We start from the raw sequence: 17942 nt of genomic DNA, 5'->3' as shown, positions 1-17942 counted from the left end.
TCTACCTCTCAAAGCCTCAGTTTGCCCCCCTGCACACTGGGGTCAAGAGAGGTTCAGGCCCTAGGAGGGTAGGAACAGAGGGAGGACTTCATGGAAATTGCTTTCTGTGAACCTGGCTTACAGAAAGGGCAGCTGGCAGGGCTGTGGTTGTGTGAATTTGTCATTGTCCTCCTACCCATGAAGCAGCCTCTGCCTACTGTGTCACTGGGATTTTGGCCTTGGGTGGAACTGTTTTCCCATTTCAAAGGGGATCTGTGACGCCATTAGCTGTCCCTGTCCTGGGAGAGTGAGAGCAGGGATCCCTGGGAGGGACAAGTGGGGTCCCAGGCCCACTCAGATGTGTGCTACAGGGCTGGGTGTGCTCACTCATTCCTCCAATATATAGCAAGGGCCCCCAGGGACAGGGGCTTTTCTAGGAACAACCATCATTTCATGCATCAAGCAGACATCAGCCCTGCCCTCCAGGGCTTCCATTCTCCCGGGAGTCACACTGTCACACTAGACAGCACATCCAGCTAGTGTGCTCGGGACGGTCCATGTGACACCTTCCTGCTCTCCTCTAGATACGGGTGCATCCTCCCTGTTACGGAAGAGGATGGGGGACCCCTGCACCAGCTGAAACAGTGAGTCTCTTGGATTGAAGTGGGAAGGACTCCTTCCCCAAATAGTGTATGAAGCTCTGGGCTCTCTGGTTGGGAAGAGGTGGGCAGCATCCTGGATCCCACATACCCTGTGATTCTGGCTTGAGAGCAGAAGTCCTAGGGCTTCCCCTGGCAAAGAGGAGACGAGACCCAGAGAGCTGTGGATGGGACTGTGGCGCTGTGAGGGGCATGTGGGACATCAGAGGACAGAGTCAACCCTGAAGAAAACCCACACCCAACCCCTATCTATCCCATCACTGCCCACACGCCCTTTGGGAGACACAGAACACAAGGAGTGGAGAGCATCCTACTCACAATCTAGTGTAGCCTCAATGGTGGGGACTCAGATGGTGCTTAGGGGACCCAATGAGCCTCAGGGGAAAGCAGAGCCCATCCTGATGATGGTGAGTGACAGGGGCAGAAGGAGACCCAGGCAGGGTCCCTGGGGGTTTACTTCAGCCAGCAGGTGCAGGAGCTTAAGTCTGAGGTGAGAAGAGGCCCGTGGGCAGGCTGGGTGGCCAACACAGCCTGTCTGTTCCCTCCTGGGTCAGACACCCATAGAACAGCTCCCGTGTGCCTTAGTGGGCAGTGAACTGAGCGCATAGTCCTGCCTGTCCTAGTGAGGTGCCATCCAGTGGGGAGGGGCAGGGAGATGGATATACCACTGTGACAAGTGTCCCTGAAAAGGTGATGTGGTCACATCATTGAGCAAAGCCTGTCCCTTCAGAAGGCTTGTAGCAGCCCCTCCTCTGTGTCCAAGCCCGCCTCCGCCCAGACTGCTAGCTGAGGTGGGACATGGAGCAGAGCCGGCCTCTGGATGGGCAGGGGCCAAAGGCAAAAAGGCCGAAGTCCCTGCAGGCCTACCCTGGGAGCCCAATGTGGTAGGAAAGGCCAAGGCTCTGACTCTGGTGTCTCCCTGACTACCCCCAGGGCCATGTCATCAATCCTGGGCACCTGGGTGCTCCAGTACCCAGATGATTTCCATCAGCCTCCAGAATTTCCAGGCCTTAAGATCGTGCTGGCTTATGTAGAGCTGAGCATGCCTGGCTCCGACCTGGAGCAGCAGGCCCACCTCCTCCTGGCACAGCTGGAGCAACTGGAGCTCCCAGAGGCAGAGAGTGATGGTGAGGAGGATGCAGGGTGGTGAAGGCTGAGCGGCGAGGGGAAGGCACTGGACCACATAGAGCAGAGTCTAGGAAGACTCCCTGAGGGTGGAATAGGGACTGAGAGTTTACTGAGTAGCAGTGAGGGCTCCCCTGGCTTTGGGAGACACGTGGGAAAGCAGTCCTATTGTTGAGAGTTTCCCTTCTTGGAGCCACAGCACCAGCTCCAGAACCCGCTGGGGAAACACCTCTGGATGGAGAGCCAGCTCCAGCTCTCCTGCCTGCGACAGCGCCAGAGCCAGAGCAGAGGGTCGTGCTGTAAGTATCAGTCAGGCTCTGCTGCCTGCCCTCGCCTTCAGTGCTGGAACACCCACCGTTCCTGAGGTGTCTGAATTAACAACTCCTGATTATTCTCAGTAGGTGATAACATATTACTTGGGACCTATTGTGTCTGGCTGAGTAATGGATGAAGACAATGATCATCATTGTTTTTTGGTTTAAATTTTACACATTTAAAAATTAAAAATAAGCCAGGACATTGTCTTTATGCTGGGTCCTGTATATGTTCCCTGCAGGGGAACTTTGATTTGCAAAAGGGGCACCCACTTGAGCTCAGATGTGCAGTAAGTGTCTTCCCAAACATATCAGGTGCCAGAGAAGCTGAAGGAAGGTCCGAGCCTCAGGCCAGGTGCCCTAGGAGGTGCTCACAGGCCCTCCCACCCCTCAGGCTCCCCCATCAGAGACCCACTGCCCCACCCATGTCCTGTCCACAGGACTGGCAACCTTGCATTCAGCTTCTGCAGGGGAAGTACCTCTGCCTTTCCCCCAAAACCAGAAATAGGGGATGAGGGGGGCCAATGTTGTCCATCAAAGTAAAGTCCAGTGATCCCGTGATTGGAGGTGACTGAGTGAGGCCGCAGTCAGCGACCTCTCTCTTCTCTGCCTGAAGATGGATGCCCCCATGCACACAACATAGGTCCTCACAGGGAGGAGATTCTGAGCTCTTCCTGGAGTGGGGAAGACAGAAGCCTCTATTTCAACTGGGAGCAGACAAAGGAGAGATCAGAGGACCCAGGGGAAGGGCCGCCTGGGCTGAGGCTCGGCCTTGATGCTTAGGAGCACAGGCTCAGTGTCGGTTTGTAGGACTTGGCCAGAAATGATTACACCCAAGTCTGAAGGCAAAACCAAATTCACCTCGACAAAATGCCTTCAGTACAGAAGCCCAGATATCCCTTGTCCACTTGGAGGTTTTGGAAGCTAGAGATCCTGTGTAGCTCATGATGGACCTCGGGTTCACTCACATGCTTCCAAGTTCTCAGAAAATCACATACACCTGTCAGACTTCTGATTCTGCTAAAAGCCCCACCTCGTCAAACCTCTAAGGAGATGCTCCAATGTCAGCCAGTCATGGGAAACTTGTGGTTCGGCTGCTAGGATCTGTAGTCAGGCTGCACGGGCCATCCAAGACCCTTGCAAGTCACCCACCTCTACGTTTCGTAGTTTTGCTTTGAGAAATTCTTCAACCCATCAAGCCCCGGGGTTCATACTCTCTATTTCAGGTAAAAACTGTGTGTTCCTGCTTTGCAGACCTTGCGGACAACAAACTAGCCCTTTTGCTTCAAGACATCCTGATTCTTTTCTGGGATTTCATTCTAAGTTTAGGATGACATAAGAAACAGTGCATAACTTGTTCAGATGAATGATGTCCAAATTTTGATTGAATATTTAACTTAGGTCAAGCATTGAGCAGAGAGCAGACTGAGAACTGACTGAGGAGCTTCCTCGTTTGGGAGAAGCTCAGAATCCACAGAAGGAGAGACGACATGCTGGGAAGTGCCTGCCATCCTAGGAAAATGGACAGGGTTCATGCTTGGGAAGTTCAGGGAAGGATCCTAGATTTGGAAGCTTCCTGGGGAGGACAGCATTGGGCTCCACTTTCAGAGATGAAGAAGACATCGTTGTCGAGGAAGTTGGCAGCAGGAGCAATAGAAGCAGGTCCTTTAAGGGCAAGGGATCAGAAGGAACACGACACAGCTTTGAAAGTCATGTTTTCTAACATTTTCAGTGGATACAATCATTACACCTGGTAAGTGACAAAGTGACTCGTAATAGAGGGTCATCTCATTTTTTCAAGTTTGACATCATTTTAGATGAAATGAGACACAGATGTTGTGTGATACATTTCAAAACTGCATTGACATTTTATTGTTAATGTGAACAGCAAAGGGCCATGCGTGTCTTTGGATAGACTCTCTTTTCTGCACCAGGAACACAGGGTTGGGATGTGGACATGTGACCCCAGCATGTTCCCATTCTATCCCTGCAGGTCCTGTGAGGCATCGACCTCCTCTCTTCTCTGCTGTGGATGGGGCCCAGCTCAGGGTCTCCATCAACACTCCCTGAGACCCCGCCCTTGGGAAGTGCCCGGTCATGGCACGATCAAGATGAGGACTTGCACTAGAAGGCACAGCCAAGACTTTGATCTTATGGAATTGGCGTTCTCCTAACAGCAAGACGGATGTGTGTGTGTGTGAATGTTGCCTGTTTGCCATCCATGGAGCCAGCGGCTCCCATGCCATTCCTCATACGGCCACCAGAGGGCTGTCTGTCACTGCTTCTGAGAAACAGGCTGCTCCATTCCAAAGTGGTCCCTTCCACTTTAGCCTTCCTCAGAAGAAGTTTTAGAAACTGAGGCTTTCTTTAAGCTATAGGGATTTGCTTTTCTTCTTCCACCTCGTTTGGAAGCTAATGTAAATCCACTCCAATTCACAAAAAGAAGGTGAGCCACTGAGTGGAAATTGTCCCTTGGGATACACAGACGTGTCTCATCTGTGTCCAGCCCCCATGTGTGTCCACCTCTGTCCCTTCCTCTCTCCCTCCAGCTGTCTGTACATATTGATTTCAATAAAACACTTTGACAATCAGTGTAATGCTGTAGAAATATTTTAAATTGTGTTGTTTTTTTGTATGTGTGTGATGTGGATCATTGAGTGCAAGTCCTCTGCCTCACAGGACAGTGGGGTTGTCCCTGGATCCCTAGGAGACAATTGAAGCAGGGCAGTAGGCCTCAGTGGGAGTCACTCACCAGGAAAGCTCTCCTGCTCACCACAGCCAAGGTGGGTCCACACTGTCTCCTATGCTCACAGCACTGAGTCTCCTTTCCCCTGGGGAGCTCTGCAAAATACCCTGTGTATCCTGAAGGAGCATCACGGTCAGAATCATGAACAGTGATGATAAGAAACTTGGGAGAGGGACAGGTTATGATTTTAATTACCTGATCCTCTGCCTACAGCAGCTTTCCCTGTATTGTGTTCTAACCAATGCTCAGCCACCTGGGAGCAGAGTCTAGGCCTTGTTTTCCAGTATATTACAGGTCTCTAGTCCAGCGCTTGGCCAAGAAGACAAGCTCGCACTCCTGAATGAATACACTTAGGAGGGAAGATTGGACAGATTTGCAAATGTATTTGAAATGGAGCCTCTCCTGGAGCTGTCCAGACAGGAGGTCATCATACATAGGCACCTTCCTCACCTGCCAGGCCCTTTACTCCTGAAGACCTTCCCACAGAGCCCCTCAGCCAGGACCCACATGATCCCAGGGGTCGCCCAGGTCACATCTCACCTTCTGCTCTTGCTTCTGTTCTCACTTCGCCCCCACCTTGATTGTCCCTGAGGTCTCAGAGGACACCTTTAATTCCCTCAGGGATCCAATATCATAAAAATAGATCGTATGGTCCTAAAGTTCCTTGCTGGGACTAAATTAACAAATCAATCACCACATGGAGAAACACAGCTGTGCATGACTACTGCAATGGGTGTTTGTCTTCAGCTTTCTCAGGGGTCGGGTGATGGCTCCTCTAGGCAGTCTGAACTCTAGAACAGGTTCTTCTATCTTCCACTTGGGGCTGGGAACCTTGGCATCTTCTTTTATTTCCATTTCCTACTCATTGGTGGCTTCTGTCTTTCCTTTCAAGTCAGGATCCTTAATACCATGTGTGAGCTGGATGTTTCTCCAGCATCAGTCATTTCACGAAGGCCCACCTGGAGTCTGGGCAGTGCGAGCAGGTGTAAACCTTCCTGATGCCTTTGTGTTTGACCCGGTTGTGAGGGCAGAGGCTGAGGGATGAGCTGAAAGATTTTTCACACTGGTGACAGGGGTGATTCCTCATTTGCTTCCCGTGCTCCTTCCTCACGTGGGAAATGTCAACGTCTCTCTGTGTGAACAGGTGGTCACACCCCAACACATACACCCAGGACTGGCCACTTTTTTTGTTTCCACTGATTTCTTCGCAGGTGGGGGATTTCTTTTCCAATTTCTCTTTCCCATTCATTGATCTGGTGTCTTCTGTGTTTTGATTTGCTGAATTTTGAGTTCCAGGCTTAATGCTCAAAGGCAAGTCTATACCCAAGTTTGGAGGCCCTTCCATGCTTTTCAGTGTTCCATGCATAGACGTGATATGGTCCATCATGAGTTGCTTCTGTGCATGTAAAAGAGAACAGTCTGGACACTTGAAAACAGGCACCTTCTGGTTTTCAATGTGCTGGTCAAAGTGGCGATACAGCAGGATTTGCAGGGTGAATACAGTGTCGCACATGGAACACTTACTATTCTTGGCTCTCTGATCCTGATGCCAGGGTGCTGTGTGTAGGCATGGGAATGTGCACTTGGGGCAGACTTAAATGCCACTGGACAGATAGGACACTTGTAGAGGACTTCACAGTGAGAACCTTGAATGTGAGACTTCAGCGTGGCCGCATCAGAGGAGACAACATTGCAATATGAACATCGAAAACCAACTCTCACGTGTAGTTTAGACAGTTCTTGGTGACGTGGGTCTGGAAGTGCACTGACCTGCAGGTGGCCCTGCACTCGGGGCAGGTGCAGGGAGATTTGTGCTGATGGATTCTCTGGTGGGAGGCGGAGCTGCACTGGTGAGGAAGCAGCATCTGGCAGACAGGGCAAGTCTTTTGTCCACTCATGTCTGCAGCCTGCTGGACGTGGGCAGCCAGCCATGTCTCATCCTGGAAAACTTCATTACACTGCAAACATTTCAGACTACGCCTACAGAGCTTGGTGGGTCTTCATCCCGAGGCATAGCTGGAAGGATGGGTGAGTTCAAAGGGGCTGATGTGACTGTCCCACTTATGCCAGATGGGATTTATGTTACAGTGTGTGTGCCGGCCCCACGGAGCTCAGCAGAGTGGGAGATGAAGCAGGATACTGGTTGATGGAGAAACGAGCATTTGACCTGCTGGCACCGGCTTCACCATCAAGTGGGAGCCCTGCATCACCTCTCCCTTCTCCTCGTGCCCACGGGCAGGGGACGGGAGGCTGCACTTGTTGTCAGTAATGAGGTTCCTACTACAGTGGTTGCATGTTACTTCAATGCACACACTGCATCTGTCCTAGTGTTGGGTCAGGCTCTTTTCAGGGCAAAGGAGTCCCCATACTCCAAGCACTTGTACCCACGGGTTTATAATGTGATGCACGCGTTGGCAGGAGGACTGAGCTTGGGGATGTAAGCTGGGACTGAGTTGACGCCATGCAGCACCTTGGTGAAAGCTTCCACCACAGAACTCTGCAGGGAGGACACTGCCAGGACCCATGAGAGCTTTTAGGGTGGCTGCGAGGCCACGGCATTGATTATTGCCTGTTTTATTTGCTGCTGAGGTGTGGTGAGCACTTGGCAGAGCTCAGAGGTGGCCTTGGCACCCTGAGACAGAAGGTTAAGTTGGCAAGGTGCAGAGTCTTTGGCACAAGTTTGGCATTGGCCAGGCTGGAGCCCGGCACCACGACAGTTTGCTGCTGGGTGGCACTGGCGGCTTTAAAGATGGCGCTGCTGGTGCTCTGAATGGAGGCAGCAGATATGACTGTGTCTTTGACCATCGTGTTGTTGGTGAGCTTCACGTTAATGACTCGCGAGCCAGCCATCTTCAAAGCTGACACCAGGAGGAAGGCGGTCACCACAGGCTTGATCGTGACCTGTTTGGGCGTCAGCTCGGCAGGGGCAACAGCGTTGGTGATGACCACTGACTGCACAGGTGTCCTGAGGCTGGAAGGAAAGGACAGTGGCTGAGGCTGGAGATGACAGATGCGACATCACGGACACCACCATGGACCCCGTCTGCTCTGAAGGCTTTATTCCAGCATCAAGATTATCTTCGGAAAAAAAAAAAAAGATTATCTTCGGGCAACACCCTCATCACCATCCCCTTGATTTCCCCAGAAGATGTCTTGATGGTTTTGGTGCAGACTTTGGGGATTGCTGGTGTCGACCCTGCAGGAAAGGAGGGCGATCCCTCACTACTGTTCTCACTGGAGATGCATCTGGCTGCTTGAGGGATGATTTTTCCATCCCTTTGGTGAGACTCTGGGATTCAGGAGACTTTTCAATGGTTCTAGGGCTGTCATTTACTTCTTTGGGTAACAGAGAGGACCCCCAGCAATTGGTCACTGGTTCTTCAGAGGAGTTGGAAGCAGCCTTTTTAGCACTGAGGGCTGCAATCACAGCTGTACAGGAGGAAAGCCTGGAGGATGGCTTGGTCCCTGCTGGTGCCACACCACCAAGGGAGCTGTCATTCTTCTCAGAGCTCAGCTTCCCCTCGGTGGACCCTGTTTTCAAGCACCGTTTCAGAGATTTCCTTCAATTTATCACCCATTTTTCTGACTTTAAAAGGTTCATAAACAGTTAGATTTATACAATTTGTCTCCATTTCTCTCTCAACAACTTTGTTTTTATCTAGATTGCCTGATGTAGAGATTCCAGTTTTGCTTAAGCTTAAGATGTTTCCCATCATTCATTAGCAAGAAGCAGCCAGACTATATATAAACTTATCTGTTATAAGAAAAGTACATGGCCTGTCTAAAACCTGTTCTATTTCAACATATTTTAAAAATGACTTAGAAGTTCATAAAGAATAAAAGAAAAATCTCTTCTAAGGGTGCTCACCTATAATAAAAAACACAAAAGAAAATACATTGCCACAAGAGGAGGAGGAACAGGGAAGTTTCTGACTTGATTTTTCCTTCACAGGGCAGGAGAGGAGAGTATACGTTGCCCCTCTTAGGAAATATGCAGCCAGCCCCCTCTCTCCCTCTTCTTTATTCCTGTCAAGGTATTTTTGGAATTATAAATAAGCAAAATAATGATATGAATAGAATTTCAGAAAAGATCAATCACCCACAGTCTAAGTGACCCTTCCCACCAAAAGCCACCACAGGCCCCCAGCTGGGAGGCAGGAGCATAAGTTACTCCTACTGAGTTAACAAGTTTGCAGCTAAAATACTGAGAGATTTGTCAATCTTTAAATGTCTGTATTTCTAAAATATACTGCAAAGTGGAGAATATGCTGTAAGGGCAATAGCTATGGTCACTGCATAAGGGAAAGGAAAGCCGGATTTAAGAACGTCTTTGACCAATTTCTAGGGAAGGGGCTGAGACCACAGCGGTGGGGAGAGAGGGGGCTGAGGGGTCTGTGCGGGCTGCTCAGTAGAGAAGCGCACTCCCATCACACAGGATAAGGGATCAGATCCTGGGTTCTGAGTGAAAGCCTCTCAATAAGGCAAATTCATCCTCTTCTGTCACCACACTGCAGAACACAACATCGTGAGTGGCTGAGGGGTGGGAAAGGGAGTCACAGCATTTATTTTTAAGCAGCCTGCAGCAGGTACAAACAGAAAAGGCGGGAAACAGCGTGGCCTATTTGGGAAATTTAGAAAGTGCCAAAGGGCTCTGGCAGAGTTAAAATTTGGAGAATGTAATTTTAAGTTTGGGGTCTTGCAGCAGTAAAGTCACCATTGCCTAAATGGTGGTAAGTCAAGAAAGACTGGTGAGAGAAGGAGTTATGGGATCAGACGTGCTCTTAAGGAAGCTAGCTGTGGCGGCGGCAATGGCGTGCAGGACTTCAGGAATGGGGAGTCACGAGAGCAGCAAGGACAGGAAGGGCAGAGAGGAGACTGAGCCCTGCAGGACGTCAGGTGTCCGGGGGGTGATGGGAAATGACACCAGTGTCTGCCGGGCCAGGCAGGCTGCCCTCACCACAGAGCAGCACTTACTGCAGCAGAATCACCTGCTGTTCTGTTTCTTTTCCACTTAAGCATCGGGCAAACCAATCTCCTTTACATTTTGTTCTATCAGATAGCTTTTTGAGGTTAGTCATAATCATCCCCAAGGCAACAAAGACATCTTAGTTTCTATGAATTCACAACACTTCCCACAACCTAAGGACCTTATGATCTCTTTAGAAGCAAGAGAAACATAGATGAATAGGAATTTATTAACATAGGAAAGATGGCCCAAAATAAGTCACATTTGATAATAACTCAATTAATTTTAAGAACGATTATTTAAGAAAGACCATGACCGAAATCTGGGTGTGTGCAAAACACGATATCTAAAAATCTTTAATTTACATAGCATGCCCATCGGGTTCCTTTGGGGGTGGGGGGTGCTACTGAAGGAGCATCTTCTTTCCGTTTGCTTGGCATGTGTTTCTCATTTGCCCTTAAAAATCTCTGGATTTTAAGGAAATAAGAAAAAGAACTGAGCTGAAAAGATCACATACTGGAAGGGGAATAAAGAACTTGCAGGGTCGCCAAAGCCATACTAAAAACACTGGCCTTGACCCTGAAAGGGCTGGTGCCACCAAGGGCCAAGATGAAGTGGGCAAGTGTGCATTTAGATCAGAGCTTGACTACAATATAAATATGAAGAGATGGACAAGAATGATTCAGAAAAACACACAGGATTCAAGACAAATGGATACAGGGGGAAAGCAAGGCAATGTAGAAAAGTTGATGGCAAAAGTGAAGAAATGTGAGAGGGTTGATAGACGCCCTTCAGATCATGGTCTTTACTTCTAGTCCTCCAGCCTCAGAGAAGAAAAACTAACCACCCCACTATACAATAGACCTTCCTCCACTCTTTCTTGCAACCTGAATGCCCCTGGCAGCTAAGGGGGAAAACTCTCTCTTTTATTTTAAAATCTGGCTCTTCTACTGAGACTTTCTGTTAAAAAATATCCATATGTTTCCCCTTTTAAAGGAGACCATCCCAATAGCCAGAACCTGTCCACTTCTGTGCTGATTCAGCCCACGTGTCTAGACACTCACATACTTCTCATAGTTAAATCACGATGATCTAAATCTCACGTAGTAATCCCATTTCCCTGGCCAGTGGGTAGATCAAATTAAAGCAAGTGAGCCAGTCTTGGCCAAGGCGACGGGGAAGCCTACTTTTTGCAGTGGGTGTGCAGGGGTCCTAGGGGAAAGAAACCATTGCTCTTACAAATAAACATACGGGAAGAGGTCACCTTCTTCCACTGGACATTAGTTAAATAGACAAGTCACGTAGCTAGAGTCTGCACAGGGCCGTGAAGACAGCTAGCAAAAGACACGATGACATGCAGGGGACAGCAGAGTGTAAAGACAGAAACTGAGTCTTTGATGCTCTCACTGAGGCTGGACTTTTGCACCTGAAGCCAGTTGAGCACAGATTGTAGCTGATGCTCTCTTTGACTTCAACCAAGGGCACAGTGAATCCATTCCTCCATTAGCCTGGGAGTTTCCTTATTAAACCCAATATATTCTTACTTTGAAATGTATCTTCTAAACTTCACCAAATGTGAGGGGGTAAGCAAAAGTCATAAGTTAATTAGGTAATGATATGAAGCTGTCACAATGGAATCTTTTTAAGACACATAAAACAACACTGAACTATTACTTACTGGACTCTCTTGGCAGAGACACCCAAGAAGTAGTGCTGTGCATGAGGCCACGATGCAATCCTCCATGTGTTTGCCAGCATGCTGAACAGCTGAAAATATTTAAACCAAAAACTGTAACAGTACATTAAAACACACATGCACACACAGACACACAAAATCATTCAAGAAACCAACACCTCTGTTAGTCATCTTTCCTTCAGAATGGCTAAACATCAATAAATGACGCTAGGAAAATGGAATATCCACACATATCAACAAAAAACAACACAAATGGAAGAGGACCTTAATATAAGAGCCAAATCATAAATCCCTTAGGAGAAAACACAGGACTGAATCTTTGTGACCTTGGGTTAGGAAATGGTTTCTTAGGCACAACAACAAAACCACAAGTGACAAAATAAAAAATAGGTAAGTTGGACTTCATCAAACTTAAAGCTTTTGTGTTTCAAAAGACACTATCAAAAAACTGAAGACAACTCACAGAATTTATCTGCAAATCACATACTTGATAAGAATCAAGTCACTAGAATATATAGAATTCTACAACTCAACCAAAAAATGACAACTCAGTTAAAAAATATGGGCAGAAGTCTTTGAGAACTATTACTGTAATTTATGACAATAGCTCTCAGTTTACAAAGTGAGGCCAATAAAAGAATCCCCAAGTTTCAGAAGTATAAAAACCTTTAGGGGTCATATTATTCAGCTGCTTCTCCTTACAGATAAGTAAAGAAAGAGCCAGGAAAGGAAAGCAGACCTTGCCTGCACTGGACACATACCTTCCTCACTGCTAGGAAGCCTGTGAAGAACTCCCACAAGCACTAAAATATCAAAGCTTGTCTGCACTGAACTAGAGAGGCCATAAACATAGCAACATTATAACAATATATGAATTAAATATGTTTTGGAGGAAAAAGAACACATATGTAATTTGAATACATCAAAATAAACACACCTGTATTGAGGTCAAGTTCTTCATCGTCTTCCTCCTCCTCCCTGTTTCTCTTCTGTACCATCCGTCTTCTCAGTTGACGCCCGCCGCATCTCTCCACTTCTTTCTTGCCTCTCTCCACTCTCATCATGCTGAGTGGTGGGAGCGTCTCTGATCAACTCATCTGTTTTACTTTCTGCCAACTGGGCTGCTCTCTCTCGCTCAAGGAATAGCTGATAAAGGTGATTTTTGAAGATCATTAAGAGAGATCACCAACCAGCATGTATATATGCAAATTTGTCTCAATTTGCTTTTAAATACTACTAATCCTAAGAAGCATGTTGTCTGGTAAACAAGAGTAAATATCAATAAAAGCCCTTGGTCTTCATCCAACTGAAGGCCAAAAGTATAAAAGCTGTTGAAATTCAATCAATCAAATTAAGTGTATCTACTAATGATGCAGGCATTCTGTTTATAAGACTGGGAATCTCAACACTTTTTCTTAATTTGGATAATATTGAGAGGAAATTCAAACAAATATACAAATCAAAAGTTAAAAGAATTAAACAATTTTTAAATCCTAGCAGCCTGGATAAATTAACTGCAAGGAAGAAGGTACACTGAATAAAACGTAATACTGGGGGAAAGCAATGTGGCTTCTTTAAAAGGAATTTAAAGGGATAAAGAGATAAGCAAGAACCAGTAAAAGTAAAAAGCTAGTTCTCAGAGAAACACCTAGAACTGGATCTCAACTAGAATACTTAACAATGGAAGTACAATTGTCAATGGAAGGACACACCAAAAACTCTAAAAGGGAACCCACTACACCTCTTGCCTTCACTCCCTTTATTTTCATGTGCTGGTGCAGTGCTGAATGTACAGAAAGCATTTCATATACTCACTGATATGACTGGGGAAACCCAAAGTTACTAATGACAGCTACCTGAAAACCACAGGCCAAGGAGATCTCAAAAATTTGCTAAATATTCACAAGCATGGCATATAAAATTTAATACCCTCAAGAAAATAAAATTCCAGCTTTATGTGAAGCAGTGTTTCTTAAAATTGGTTCCAGGTTCCCTAGGGGTCCCCCCAAATCCTTTCAGGGAATGTGTGAGCTCAAAACTGCATTCATAAGTATACTGAAAGGTCAACTGACTCCTTTCATTCTCTCACAACTAGACAGTGGGAGTTTTCCAGAATCTACATGCCACGTGATTATGTTTATATATCAAGTGGCTAATAGAATGAGTACTTGAATTTTACAACTTTTTGCTTTGACTCCTAATTTATCAATAGATAAACCACACATAAACAAAAGTTACTTAGTATGCCCAATAATTATTATAATGTATACTTTATATCACATAAAAGTATACAGAATAAAGAAGTCCTGAAACCCAAATGTTTGAAACGGAATGATTAGGCTCCTAGTTATGACTGAAGAAAATGACAAGTTCTTGCAGGTTATTACCTGAAGACACAGATCAAGCATGTCTAGTTTCAGAAAGGCCAAAAGGATTAACAGGATAGCAAAGGCTTTGGAAAAAATGGAAAAAAAAAAAAAAAGGTTCATGATCACTTCTGAACATGTGCAAACTGTCACTTAAGGAAATGACAAAGGTAGCTAAGAACTGGCAGAAAGTATTATATGGGGGAAAGTAAAAAATAGTAACACCCAGCACTGTCAAGAAGCAAAAACCCACATACAGTTTTACAGGGGAGTAAAAATCAACTGACGAGGGAGTATGTGATTGGGGTGGGGCAAGTTGGGGCATCAATTTTAAATATACATACTGTGACACAATTCCTAAGCCAGGAAATTACTCCAAAGACATATATACTTTCAAAGCTATGCTCCAATATTTAGGTACACACAGTCCTGGGCACAGATCAGACCAGTAAGTAATGCTGGAAGACTTGAACCAGATGGGATAAAGCTAAAACTTGATTTGTAATTTGTTGTTAGTAATCTACTTTTGATTCATATACAATGAGGCCTTGTTTCTGCTTTTTGATAACAATGCCTAAGGAGTGATTACAGTAGTTGAAAACAGTCAGCAGAATAAGTAATGGCACACATTCTAACCCAGTGTACCTCTTCTCTCACTGACCAGGTGAGAGAGGAAGAGGAAGAAGAAGAGGAGGGGAGGGAAGGTATGAAGGAGGGTAGGTAACACCTGATAAATAAACTGGACAGATGTAAAACCTGAAGGTGTTAGTTTGTTTTTAACTGGCTGCTTACCTGCACTAAAGCCTGAATTGCATGGACTTGTCCAGCCATCCTTAAACTACCATCTCCCTCTCCACTACAGAAGGAAGAATCAAAAGAACATGATGCTTCCATGTTGATGAGACACTGCCAATTCTGAGCATTATACTCAACTAGATTTACCAGTAGTCCTAAATCCTACAAAAGGTAAAATATGCCTGTTGCCACAGGTGAGAATTAAAACAAGTGAATACAATATACAACTTTTACTGACAGCTAGAAAACTAATCAGTGTGCTATGAGCTTCAAAATGGTTAATAACCACTTTTTAATTATAAATAATGGCCATTCCAAAGAATGATTTCACCACTTTTAGTTCTCATATTCGTTATTTTTACACATGGCCCTTCATGGTTCCCTTCTGTACTGTAAGAATTATGTTCATAGGGAGTCAACTGAAACCCAAAGTATATTGAACAACTGGTTCTTAAATTCAAAACTAAGATGAAGTTTTTATCATCTTAATAGATCAAGTACTCATTTCTGAAATAGTCATTTGAACTCACCAGCTTTTGAATAGCAAATCTCTGCTTCTCAGGTAGGTACTTTGGAATCTGAAGCACACAGTTCATCACTGTGCCCATCATGCCACCCTGCTCTCCTGTTGTGGTGCTGTCCCATTCTGAAACAGGGAATGGGAAGAGGATAAAGGTTGTTATCATTTTTATGACACTGACAACTAATATGTATTAATACAAATATTAAAAATTAAAAATGTATAGCTATTCCTTTATTGAGATACACTGTTGACAATAATTTTTCTGAGCTGAGCTGGTTTTTAAAATATCAACTGATAAAAGCAGTTAAATCTATACATGAGTAAATGAATTACATGATGGCAATTTTAAAATGACTACATTAAGACAAGAAGAAACAAGGCGATTAACTTATTTTTACATGTAATACAATCTTTCAGTGAGAATATATGTAGAAAATATGACTGATGTTTATCATTAGTTAAATTGAGCATCACCCCAATGATGTCCCTCATGCCGTCTTCCACTGCTTTGCCCAGGTGATTAGTGATATTCTGGGGAGGCAGAGGCTGACTGTCAGGTAAACATGTACTGTTCTCAGCACGGTTATACTGCTTAATGAATTCTTCACAATGTTGTAATGCTCTTAAGACAAAACAAAATAAAGACGGTTATGCTAAACAAACATAGTTATACTAAGAATTTCTACCTCCTTGGACCTTACTGTTTTAAACTTGTCATAAATGCTGCTAAATTAATTTTTTTCTATTAAAGAACTTATAATGTATTATCTACTCAACTGTGTACCAAACATGTCTGGTAATCACACTAGGCGCTAAGATTTTACGAAAACTTGATACTATTAATTTTTCCAAGCAAAGTTAAAATTATAAACTCAATGCAGAGGTTTATAACTTTACTACCCACAGCTGCCCGCTATTTTACCAAAGTCTCCAGCATAACAACCTACCACAACATATCCCCAAACAAGTTAAACTTTTAAAAGCTAACACTGGGCACTTCTGAATTTCATTTAGATGTTTTTTCATTTCAAATGTAAGCTCTTAGCGTAGGTAAAGAATATTATTTATATTAATATTGCATAATAACCTTGTATAGATAAATATTAAATACTTCCTAAACATCAGAACAAATCATATTTTTTATGGAGGTACTGGGGATTGAAGCCAGGACCTTGTGCATGTTAAGTGTGTGCACTACACTGAGCTGTACTCAAACCTCACATCATATTTTTTAACATGAGGTCATTGAACTGACATGTCTCCTGGCATCATCTATAACCCAAGGATTCTCAAGATGCTACCCAAAATAACAAAGAAATGTCATCTTTAAGTGGGTCTAGTATTTCTGAAAATGCTCTTTAAATTGCCATGTCCATTGATTTTAAAAAGTCTATGAGAGATGAACTAAGCTGACTCTGTCGGCCAAACCTTCAGTGTATTATACACCACACAAAACCCTTAAAGAAAACTGTACTATATCTCATTGCTCTCCAGCTGCTACTTAAAACATATTCTCTGGTTAAGAAGTGGTTCCTTGTGTCGAACATGAAATAATTTGTTCTTTAGAAGTTTGGGGATGTTCACCAGAATGACCATGCTGTTACTGTTAACTCACAGGCTTTAAGGAGCACTGAGTTAATAAATCTGCTGGGAGGTGAGGTGGGAACAGCAGGAGAATATTTAATTGTTCAATATGCTATCCCTGCATTTATCAGGGTTCTGCTGAAAATTTCAAAAAGCCAGATAACTGGTCTTTCACAAACACCCAATTCTGACCTCTACTGCCACTTCTAAGACATCTGATGCAAAGGTCCTAATTACAAAGGTTCCTAACCATCTCCTCTTAGAAGGCATGTGTCAGGGGTCATGTCAAATATACAAAAGACATTTTCAAACTAAGAAACAGATTTTAACTTGCATGAATACACTTTGGTAAGGGAGAGTAAACTTGATTACAGAACAATATGCCTTAACGGTACTAAGTGTGATGTAATTTACAAATATAAGACAAAAATAGATGACAAGGAATCCTACAGATAAAAAGCAAATCTATTAGTAAGTAGAGACTACTAGAAATTTGAGACTATTGGAAATCTGAATAATGACTGCACATACGATAATATTAAGCAATTAATAATTTATAAGATATGAGAATGATATTGTGGTTATATTTTAAGAGTCCTCTTTTAGAGAATATATACTTAAGTATTTATGAATTAAATGATTTGAAATCTATAATTTGTTTCAAAATAATATAGAAGGGAATGGATGGGTAATACATGGAAACAGGACTGGCCACGACTGCTGGTTATTCAAGCTGAATGACATGTACAACAGGGGTTATGATGCTACTGTCTACTTTTATCTCCATTTGAAATTCTTTAAAAATAAGGGGTTAAAAATAGATAAACTTGAGTCAGGCTGAAGTGGGTATTTGCTACTATACTAAGGCTGTTGAACATACATCCAAAGACAATAAGGAATCACACAGATTTGAAGTTTGGGGTTCTTTTTACAAAACAGAGATCCATGAAAGGTTAATCCCCTGAGGTACAGGTATTGTACTGGACAGGCTAGAGGCCAGAGAACCAGGGCAGCAATATCAACAACCGGGATAGAGATGTTAGGAAGAAGCTGCTATAATGAGCTAGAACCAGGGCTGGAGATATACTTGGAAATTTTACATGCACTGAGGAGGATAAAATAAGGTTATTTGCAGCCACACGGATGGACCTAGACATTATCATATTAAGGGAAGTAAGCCAGAAGGAGA

General features: G+C 44.5%; 1 protein-coding gene and 1 pseudogene across 1 annotated transcript in view; one reads left to right on the top strand and one right to left on the bottom strand.

Moving 5' to 3' along the window:
- Nucleotides 1-4254, top strand: part of LOC116667320 (ral guanine nucleotide dissociation stimulator-like) — a 94827-nt gene extending 90573 nt beyond the window's left edge. Inside the window, exons 9-12 of the mRNA XM_032492019.1 lie at nt 564-623; nt 1572-1765; nt 1963-2062; nt 4071-4254. Of these exons, the coding sequence (XP_032347910.1) occupies nt 564-623; nt 1572-1765; nt 1963-2062; nt 4071-4251 (535 nt within the window). The 3' untranslated portion in view covers nt 4252-4254. The remainder of the gene's footprint in view (nt 1-563; nt 624-1571; nt 1766-1962; nt 2063-4070) is intronic.
- The window catches only part of LOC102507523, a 367819-nt pseudogene continuing 353793 nt past the window's right edge, over nt 3917-17942 (bottom strand).

Source organism: Camelus ferus, chromosome 11, assembly GCF_009834535.1.
Source record: "Camelus ferus isolate YT-003-E chromosome 11, BCGSAC_Cfer_1.0, whole genome shotgun sequence".
Lineage (NCBI taxonomy): Eukaryota > Metazoa > Chordata > Mammalia > Artiodactyla > Camelidae > Camelus > Camelus ferus.
This window is presented reverse-complemented; position numbering and strand designations above follow the sequence as displayed.